At 39.7% G+C, this 11,465-nt stretch overlaps 1 protein-coding gene across 1 annotated transcript; it reads left to right on the top strand.

Annotated features, from left to right (window-relative positions):
* Positions 1 to 101: 101 nt before the first annotated feature.
* Positions 102 to 2,592, top strand: irx3a (iroquois homeobox 3a). The gene is made up of 2 exons (XM_028443280.1): positions 102 to 615; positions 985 to 2,592. Exons 1-2 carry the CDS (start codon positions 397 to 399, stop codon positions 2,119 to 2,121), a joined length of 1,356 nt encoding a protein of 451 aa, XP_028299081.1. The 5' UTR covers positions 102 to 396; the 3' UTR covers positions 2,122 to 2,592.
* Positions 2,593 to 11,465: the final 8,873 nt, after the last annotated feature.

The raw sequence follows: 11,465 nt of genomic DNA, 5'->3' as shown, positions 1-11,465 counted from the left end.
GTGTGTGTGTGTGTGTGTGTGTGTGTGTGTGTGTGTGGATGAGAGGAGTGAGATTTGAGAAAATGGGAGGGGCTTCTTCTAAACGACTAGAAATGTCAATCTGAGCCAGGGAGTCCCAATAATCTAAAGCAATCTGTAAGGACCTGACCTTAGTCCATCCAGATCAATAGGGAAGTGAGGGTGGAAGGAAAAGGAGAGAAAAAGGAGAGGGAAAACGAGAGGAAGAAGAAACCGGGGGCGCAACCGGGGATCGTTTACACTGGAAATATAGACTTTCCTTGCGTCGCATCTTTTCTTTGCTCACATGCTCTCACTGTAAAAAGTGGATATCGAGGCAATTCCCTTTGCTTTGTGAGATCGCAGCAGACTTTTTCCCCTTCCTAGTTTTCTGCCACTATGTCTTTCCCTCAACTGGGATATCAGTACATCCGGCCGATATACCCACCGGAGCGCCAGGGGATCGCCGGCAATGCCCGATCCGGGACAGAGCTCAGCCCGTCCGGCGCGCTCTCCAACGTCCTCTCCACTATGTATGGATCTCCCTTTGCCGCAGCAGCGCAGGGCTATGGAGCGTTTCTGCCTTACTCCAACGATATATCTATTTTCAATCAGCTGGTAAGTCTCTCTGAGGAACAAATAACTTTCACTGAACAAGTCTGTGGAGGTGGAATGTTTTTTGGAGCACAAACTAAACTTTGGGAGCGCTTTGGTCAACTTTATATAGTGAAGGATGTGTGAGATGTTGTTAAAAATGTTACTCATCAAACTTTAGGATTAATCAAAACTAAAGGTTTCTCTAACTCATAAAGACATTTAAAAATATAAATAAATGCTAATGAAGAAATGAGAAAGTTTTACCTCGTGTTTAATTTATGAATATTTGCTTATTCTTTTTTTTTTTTTTTTTAACTTTGATATTAACTTTAAGCTGTGTTTTTTAATTATAATTATTGTGTGTTGATAAATGCTGGTTTGTGTTTCCAGAACGCACAATATGAACTCAAAGACGGTCCTGGGGTCCAACACCCGGGGTTCGCACACCACCACCCTGCTTTTTACCCGTATGGCCAGTATCAGTTCGGGGACCCATCCAGACCCAAAAACGCCACCAGAGAGAGCACCAGCACCCTGAAGGCCTGGCTGAGCGAGCACCGTAAAAACCCGTACCCAACTAAAGGAGAGAAGATCATGCTGGCCATCATCACCAAGATGACCCTCACCCAGGTGTCCACATGGTTCGCCAACGCCCGGAGGAGGTTAAAGAAGGAGAACAAGATGACCTGGACCCCTCGGAACCGCACCGACGAAGAGGGGAATGTTTACTCCAGCGACCATGAGGGAGAGGAGGGGGACAAGAGGGAGGACGAGGAGGAGATCGACCTGGAGAACATCGACACGGAGAATATTGAGAACAAGGACGATTTGGACGATCAGGACGATCTGCATTCAGACCTGAAACTGGACAGAAGTGACTCGGAGATTTCTGACGGCTTTGAGGATTTACAAGGACCCGAGCAGAGGTTTCTAAAGGCTGTGCAGGGCAAGGAGGGCAAAGACGCGCAGAGAGGGGAGCACTTCCACGGCCATCATCACCACCACCATCACCATCTTCATCACCACCACAGCAGCCACTCTCCCTCGGACACCAAAAGCCCCCAGTCCAACGGGGAGCCGCTCAAACTGAACCCGGGCTCCGTGGGCTCCCCGCCCTCAGAGAACAACCCTGCCCCGGCCCAGAAGCCTAAGATCTGGTCCCTGGCAGAAACGGCCGCGGCCCCGGACAATCCACGCAGGTCCCCGCAGATGAACGGGGGCCACTCCGCGGGGCCCGCACCTCAGACTCTGCTCACCCCGCACAGACTCATCTCCTCCTGTCCTGTGGGGAAAATCCAGAACTGGACAAACCGAGCCTTTTCTGCGCATCAGCTGGCGTTACTGAACTCAAACCATTATCTACTGGCGAACCAGGCCACGGCCACTGGTCTGGCCCTGTACAGCAGCAGCAGCAGCAGCAGCAGCAGCAGTAGTAGCAGGCACGCGGAGGACAAGAGTCATAGTTCAGAGCCTACAGTCACAGTCACAGGTACAGGTACAGGTACAGGTACATGTCCCCGGCACTGAGCCCCGCATGTTACTATACAACCCCCTCAAAGCAGAGACTCAAATACTTCCCTTTTCCTCCTCTGTGTTTATTTTATTTTATTTTATTCTATACATTATTTTGCCTGTTTGTGGGTTTCAGTGCTCCACATGGCCTGTTAGAGCTGAAGTGTGCAGCGTGTGCTTCATCATATTATGAAAGACGAATTAAAAATAAATAAATACTAAATTCACACGTAAAATTGGGTAAAAGCTGCTGTATGTTAGTTTAAAAAGTTGACTTTTTATGCTGTTCCCTCTGATATCAAGGTCCATTTGCATGTATTTATTGTTTTATACTAAAGTCTGTTTTAATTAAAGTGTTTTAATTTTCGTCTATCACAGTTTCAGAGATCTAGTGCCTTGGATGCAGAGAGAAAAAAAAAAAGTTAATAAACAGTTCAAACACAGAGAGGCTGTCAGTGAAATGACATCTGGGAATTTTCATTCTTATGCCATATTTACCCCCAAAAATAGGCTCTGATTCCAGGATTTATTTTATCACTGAATGTGTGTGTGTGTGTGTGTGTGTGTGTGTGTGTGTGTGTGTGTGTGTGTGTGTGTGTGTGTGTGTGTGTGTGTGTGTGTGTGTGTTTTCATCGAGGCCTGTGTTACACTTACTCGTTTGGTCATGCAAATGAGCTCAATGCAAATTCACTTCAGGCTCGTCTTTGAAAGGCAATTGTCACTTTTATATATCTTTGTGTTTTAGCTCCTCATCCACTTTATTTGTTTGTGAAAAATAAAATAAAAAACCCATCCCTCCATGTGTATTTCAGGCCACAAAAAACCAAATAGAAGCAGCGACGGTTCCCCTCTTTCTCACATCCTCTTTGTGTTTTCATTTAGTTTAATTATGGAATGTAAAATAAGAATACTACAACTCTGTATACTTACATTGTAAGCATGTCCTGTGTAAAACTGCTAATGTAATAATGTTTGAACCTCTAGTCTGTGAGTTTTTTTTTCTTTTTTTTTTTTGTAAGTTCTGTGAGGATTTGATGTTCAAATGGATTTTTTTGTTTGTTTTTTTTTTTTCTTCTTCTTTTTTGTATATAAAGTTAAGAATATGTACATACTTGTGAACCAAATTGTACCAGAAAGTTTATATTTTGGCTAATAAATGAATTGCTGCAACTTTACATTTTTCTCTATTTGTAGGTTTGTTTTTGATGGGTAAACTTTAGACATTTTTTTTTTTTTTTTTTTTTTGACAGCTGCTTTAAATGTTTTGATGCTGAATTTTGCATGTGTGCCTGGGGCACAGGCTTTATCCTCCGTGGTGGTGATCTAAGTAAATATTTGAGTGGGATTTATCACACTTTTAGAGTGTTGGGACTTAAGGCTAATTAGCCGGTATTGCAGAATACATTTGGATATTAATGCTGTGGGATTATCCCTTATATAGGTGTAGCAGCGGATGTATTAGAAGAAATACATTTGCCATTAATATTCCTATAAAATGACGGCCCGTGAAAAGAGTTTGCTTAATAAATTAGGTGAGGAGCATTGTGCGGTTTGAAGATGGATTTTGGCTTTGCAGTGCAACTCCCACATCTCATCATGCTCAATTTGTAATGCTTCTGCTCTCCACTATACATCATACATTCTCCTCTACTAATGCCCCCTCTATGGTGTAATTGTAATATATCGTGGCTGTAGAACTAATAATAACATCATTTATTTTGTTTTCCCGTGATGTGATCATTTGCATGCGTGCGTGAGCGTTTATCAAAGGAACTTCATGTAATCTTGGTGTTGGAGCTCCCTCTACAGACACATGCGCTTTGACCAGGCTTAGAAACACACACACCGACACACACACGCACACACTCCGTGGATTTCTCTTTTTAAATACAGGTGTATTATTGTTTGTAAGGTAAAATTCGTTAGAAACATTTTTGGTCTAAGATTTGACACAAAATAAAACACGTTTAGTCCGTTAAAAAAAAAGGAAAAAAAAGCGTTGTGTGGTTTTGAGGATCTAAATGGAGCATATTTTAGAAAGTGTCGTGTTTGCTTCTAAATTAACATACATGGGGGGAAAAATGTATTATAAGGTTATTATTTTGGAGTAAATAAAAAAACAAAACAACAACAACAACAATCAATGCCTTAACAGTGTTTTCGAATTTGGTCGTCGTTAGGTTTCTTTTGTTGCGTTTTGTAAAAATACATATGTAAATAAGTAATAAAGGAGAAAAACTAATAGAATTAAATATATACAAATGTTATATTTTCATTTTAAACCTGTTTAATTAAATATTTAGATATAATTTGCCAGTTGTGACTTTGAAAAATGACTGCGCCCTGTGTTATTAATTGAGAAAGCTGATCAACTGTATTGGAAAAAGGCAGATAAATAAACAATAATAATAATAATAATAATAATAATAATAATAATAATAATAATAATAATAATAATAATAATTTTATTCTAAAATAACTTAGCGCATATAAAATAATTTCTGCCACATCAGGCACCGTGTCTGTAAAAGCAGGAGAAAAGCGCTGGGTGTTATTAGATGTGCTTTAAAAGAAACGCGGCTCGGACTGAGCCGGAGCCATTCTCCCATCCTGTCTAATCAATTATTAGCCTTTAGAGCTCCATCCAAGCCAATGATGCATATTCATAAGTCAGCCAGCTGATTGATGTCATAGTTCCATCGCCTCTCCTATTATTACATGCTTGTCCACTTCTTTGTGTTAACATTTTGTATTTTTCCCCCTGATTCTTACAGATGATTCAACATTAAAAAAAAAAAAACAAGGAAATATATGATGATGATACCAACAAATAACAAAGCGAATTAATTAAAAACAAATTCGACATTTCACAGTAAAATATGCTAGATGCAAAAAAAAAAAAAAAAAAAAAAAAAAAAAAAAAAAAAAAAAACTTTAAAAAGTAATGAACATTCAATAAATACATAAATAAATGTACATTTATAATAGAAATTATTTGAATCTGGAAGGAAACACAATAACCATAATGATATGAGGGGCTGTAAGGGCAGCTCACTCTGAACCTTATCATAAATAAGGACGTGTGTCTCCTCATAGTTCACAGGATGTTTGCTCCTCAGGGGCCCTGGGACAAGCCTTTCTATTTCTCATCTGAAATGTTACAGTGAAGAACCGGGACCATGTCTCTATAGCTCAGGGCCTCTGATCACTGCATGAAATTAGGGATTGAAATGCCTCAGCAGAAACAAAGTAATCATGTCTGCTTATGTGTGGCCATACGTGTCCGACCTGCTCCTGGTTACACCGAGCAAATGGAAAGCATTAGCTAACATTTCATATACGGAGCTATACAGGGACAGTTTCCAGTGGGGCATGATGATGTGTCACTGGTTTCCTTGTGTGTTAAGTAGATGTTCTTTTAGCTAATGAGCAATAATCAACTCTAGCTCCTTGTCTTATACTGCTCAGGCCCTCGCTGAGTATAATCACACATTATGCTGTACAGGGTGATCCACTGCAAGAAAATCAAATAACACAAAATTAACTAAAAACAGGACAAACTGAGGATTGTTTGTGCTAAATGTTAAGTTTTACAGTTTGATAATAATTCCACTTGTTTTTGATATTTGTATTTGAATGACAGTAAGTTACTGTTTACTTATTAAAGAAATAAATTACAGGCCTATTTCATCCCATTTTTTACTTGTAAAGGTGACATTTGTAATTATTGATATGGCAATGTATATCATATTGTTTAATAACAGGATACATTGTATCAGAATAATCAACTCTAGCTCCTTGTCTTAAAATGCTCAGGCCCTCACTGAGTAAAATGTAAAAAAGAATCACAGGTTGATCCACTTCAAGAAAACCAAATATATTAAACATATAACAAACTAAATACAGGACAAACTGAGGATGTGTTTGCTCTATTAGGGGATTGACTTACCGCTACATTTTTTGCTCAATAAAACATTCATTTATATTCCAATAAAATGGTATTGATGCAATGTATAAAATGCTGAAGGCATAAACTATGTTTTTATAAACAAAAGTACAAATAACCCTGAGTACTGTTGACTGCTGTTCCCATTTTTCTTTTTCTTTTTTAGTACAACATCCTCAGAGAAGAGTGTACAAGTAAAGTAAAAACTGTAATGCACTGTTAAACACCCATTTAGACAGGGGAAAATGTAAGGAAGATGGAATCATTATAAGGAAATCTAATCTGTCTTGTGAAGTGTTCATTGATCTGAGGAGGGTGGACGTTAGCACTGGGTGGCTGAAAGGGCCAGGTCAATGGAGCCATCACAGGAGCAGTGGGTGGATGGGCAGAAGCTGTGGAGTAAATAAACACCATGGGGGGGGGGGTATACATAGGTGCCATGTGAAAGGAGAGGCCGTTGCAAATAAAGAGGGTCACCCTTGTGATTTCACCCCATCCTGCCCTGTGTGGCTCCACCAGTGCACCCAGCCTGGACACATGCACCACCCCCTACCACAGAGACGGACAAATGTCACCTCTTTTGTGGACATAGTCAGGTTTAGAAGTGGTCCACTTTCTTTGTGCGGCTCATACTAATCCTTTTATGAGCCGCTGTCAAACGCACCCCCTCCTCACGCTGCACATGCAGAAGCCAAGAGAAGAGTGCAGGGTCGGCATTCTTCTTTCTCTGTTTTTGTAAAGCATCACGTTTGCTCCGGGATCAAGATCTGCTCTGTGAAACATATGTCCTGCACACCACATATATAGCTTCACACACTGGCCTTCTACTTCAGAGCACTGCACTGCTCCTTGTTACTGCTAGTGCACTTAAGAACAGAAACAGGTGAGGCTGGACAGCTTGAATTTACCCTCTTTCTTTTCAGTGATATGCGACTTCCGTGTCTCCTGCATGTTTTATGGTACATTCATTATTGAGGATGTAAGTGAAAGTGCACCAGCACATGGTAAAAACTAGCCGGGGAGCAGAGCGGGAATGGGGCTGTTGTGTAGCCCCAGGATTGAGCAAAGGACAAAAGGCCCAAAAAGGAGTGACATTCTCTGGGGCCGAAGTGGGAGAGAGGGAGGGCAGTGATTTCATGCCTTTTGTTGACGAAGGTTAGAAAGAGGAATTCTTTTACTGGATCCGAAAGGCAACAAGTAGGGAAGGGGTGACAGGGCGACAGGCCAGAGAGAGAGAGAGAGAGAGAGAGGGAGAGGTGTTAGGGCTTTTTGCCGTTCACCCAGCTGAAAGATTGTGCTTTTCTCAGCCCCCTTCAGATTCCTCACAGGAGTTACAGGGCAATTATGGAAATGCAGCTTTGAAGACTAGCAGAGCTGCGTTTTGGGTTCCTACTCCGGGCAAACCAAAATCCAAAAGAGGCTTTTTTTTAACTCCAAAGTGACACGTTCCTTACTTTTTTTTAATTGACATCTTAAATAAAATTCAAAATTATGTGTTTGCTTTTAATCCATGCACCCTTCGTTCTTTGGTTAATCCATTTTCAAACCAAATCAAAATAACAAATAAACAGTGTGGTGTTTTTGTTTTACTGACTTAAAACCAAAACAGAAATACAGAAAAATCCAAAACCAGACAAGCAGAATTTTTCTGTTTTAAAACTAAATCTTCTGTCTATGTGATATTTGGATATTCACAAAGAAATTATGGATGAGAGGGTCATGTTTTAATCTCACCACACAGAGGGGACCCACAGACACACTCTCGGACAAAAATGTTGCAACGCATAAGTCACATTACTGATGAACTGGTGAATTGAAACGTGATTAATACATAAATAAATTGAAACTAAAACATGGATGTTATGTAAAAGATGCACATGATAAGTGATTAAATAAACCAGAAGTGGTGTAATGAATCTACTGGTTCTCCTCGTTTCTTGTGTGATATTTGGATATTTACAGAAAAACTATGGATGAGAGCTTCATGTTTTAAGCTCACCACACAGAGTGGACCCACAGACGGGAGTGGACTTTTACTCTGCTGCGTTTGATAAAAATGATCTTGAAGAGGTGTAATTTGTGTGTCTTTTTGATGCTGGAAGTCTGAATCTGTGAATATCATGCCAACTTTACCAAACAGTGTTACAGTCCAAATAGTATCCAGATAAACAGGTGACTGACTATCGACTGTGAGGAACAATAGATGTTAGAACTTCTACCATTTGACACTTTTGCAAAAACAATTACAGTTACAGTACACTTTTTTAAGGGCAGTAAAAATATTATATTATATATAAAATATAGCCTCTAACAGCAGCCATCAACACAGAAGTTGATCAAGAAACGAGGAGCACCAGTAGATCATTGCACCACCTCTGGTTCCTTTAATCACAAATCCTGTGCATGTATAACATTACATCATTTTTAAAAAATTGATATATTAATAATGTTTCAATTCACTTTTTAAAAATCAACAACATTTTCCTATATTTTTTTTTTTTTACAGCTCTGAGCCGTAAGGTTTCATTTCTAAATGATTCCTTCTACTTTGAGTTGCAGCACTATTTCACTAGGCAGACTCCTCTTCTGCTTTCCTCACACAACACAAAAAGAGGCCCAGCAAGCCATCAGCCCTGTGCTTTCTCAACTTTGTACATTAGTCAGCGGTGTAGCACAGAATTTCGCCACCTCGCGTGAACTAATAAGACACATTTTTTCCAGCCTTTGAGAGGATCGCAGGAGAGTGATGTCTGAACATCACCCGACGCTGCAGAGGCCTTGTACAACAGTGCCTTTACACTCTGAGTGTATCTGACAAATGCCGATACTCCAGCTTTCACTCATCACTGTTAATGAGAGGGCATATTTTAGACGTTTCCAATATTTGTACAGACTTGATACATTATGAAGGCTCTTTTATTCAGAGTACCATGGCTTGAAAAGAAAAGGTTGGAGCGAGGGGGCGGCGGTGGTGCTGAAGGGGTGTATTCATGACTCCTCAGGATTGGCCGACTGCTCAAGGGAACTTAATAAATTCTTCCTCCTTGGAACACTGTCAAACAAGTCCTTTCTTACATCTCCCATGAATACATTACCAGTCTGCGTGATTGATTAGAGACCCTCGTGAGAGGGTGAACCGATGAACTGACTCCTCCAGTGTGATTAATAGACTTTATTAAGAAAGTCCCTTTCCTTTTTAATAATGGTAATGCAAAGAAAGGGAAGGTGGGGGTGGGCGATGGGAATCGGAAGTCTAACGAGGATCACTGGTGCTGTCCCTTTCTTTGATCCACATCCTCTTCAGTTTAAGTTCACTTTCACAACCTATACGACGTGCCTTATCCATCACCTTCTTATCAGGATATGGATAATGATATTGCCTGAAGTTCAACTACTAAAAGTTCTGAAATTGAAAAACTCACACACACACACACACACACACACACACACACACACACACACACACACACACACACAAAGGGTGTAAGACAAAATATGGTAATATAAAGTAATATTTCACCAAACGATCGATTTTTTTAATAATGTTTTTTAACGAAAAAACCATGTAATTGCGCTAACATATGCATAGCACGTGAATGTCCGATCACTATGTGTCAGTGAACCACATCAGACCTTGTTAAACTACCTCACTCCTCAATGTATTTAAGTTGGAAGTTGATTGCACTTTATTTTTCTAAAACATACTGGGCACTTTTATAGATGTATGTGGCTACTTTTTTTTTTTTTTTTTACTTCAAGAATTTAAAAACTCAACTGAAACTGAATCTGTTGTCAAAACAAAAGTTTAACTTTCTTTGAAAAATTGAATTTGACAGTTTGATAAACATACCACTTGTTTTTGATATTGGTACTTGAATTACATTTAGTTACTATTTAGTAATGGAGTAATGGAATAAGTAATGGAACAAAAAATGAAACAAAATTGAATTTCATACAAAGGGGAAATTTGTAATCATTGATGTTGCGATATATCGCGACGTATATCGTATTGTTTGGTATCGGGATATATCGTATTGTGACACCCAAATCGTGAATCTTATCATCAGATTAATGGCAATGCACACTCCCAGCACACACGCACACAATAATAATAATAACAAGTTCTTGTGCTCACAGACAAACAAAACATAAAAAAAAACGCTGGTGTAAATATTACCTCCTTGACAGAAGTTAATAATATTAATAATACACACATTTAAATGCTTTGTGTTATGTATAATAAAACCCACTCAGGTGTAATTATTGAGAGTTTTGATGTATTTGTTAAAATCTCCTTCAGTAAACATGAGTAGCGTAACTGCTAGCTGGTTACACATTGTTCTGGAGATCCCATGTCAACACATTCTCAATCCCAACTCGTCACATATCGACATTCTGTGGTGACGCCAAGGGTACCCCTTCTGAGGGTCCGTAAGCTTTTTTTCACTGCAACTTTTCAAAATAAGAATTCTAAACCTAACCCTAACCTAACCTAATCTAACCTAACCCTAACCATATATTTTGGGTACATTTCTGACTAAAAATGTGCTAAAAACAATTGTTTCCACGGGCCGACCCCCAATATGTGAGGAGTTGGGAGTGAGAATGTGTTGTCTGAGGACTAAAGTGTGTACAAGAATGTCTCAGCCCTAAGCGTGCTTATCAGTACTACACAAGAACAACAGAGACTTTACCAGGAGTGGACACGGCCACCCAATAACTTATCTCCATGCTGTGTTTTGCAATACACCACCACTGATATGCCCATTCACATCCCGGCACATTACTGTGTGACCCAGACAAGTTCTATTTGAATTGTTGCTCCAAACCAGACACACACATCCACAGCCATGTATGACATCACCGGACCAGCCATGTAAACCTGAGCACAAAGTCGATAACAGCAGGTGAGAGGGCTTTGCTGTGTAATGATGATGCCTACTAGTGTCTAGGTTGTAAGCCCTGGTATTGATTCTTTTCAGCTCAGCCAATACTATTCACCATGCCTGAAAGTCTGCAGTTATGTGTCTGCTTAGAGTCTCATATCTGCTCATTTTAAAGTGGACTAACTTATATTTTGATTTAAGCAAGTCAAACCCAATGGGGCACATATTTTCCTCCCATGAATGGTTCTGGCCTAGACAGCTGCAATGCATTCAGTTACAGTAATTTGCATCAAATTCAGAATAAACAAACAGGTTCATATCTGGGTAAAAAGAGAGGACAGACACTATCAGCACTAAAAACAGTCAATATATGTGCACACAATGTGTTTATAACAGAAAAGGTTTGAATAATAGAAGTCTATCATGTGGAATGAGTCAGGGTGAGACTTTATTTTATGCAAAAGTAAATGTGGTAAAGTAGCGGCAAGAAGAAGATCAAGGAAAGTACTTGATTGACTTTGCGGTCT

Source organism: Gouania willdenowi, chromosome 3, assembly GCF_900634775.1.
Source record: "Gouania willdenowi chromosome 3, fGouWil2.1, whole genome shotgun sequence".
Classification (NCBI taxonomy): Eukaryota; Metazoa; Chordata; class Actinopteri; order Blenniiformes; family Gobiesocidae; genus Gouania; species Gouania willdenowi.
The sequence above is the reverse complement of the archived record's forward strand: the minus strand, read 5'-3'. Positions and strand labels throughout refer to the sequence as shown.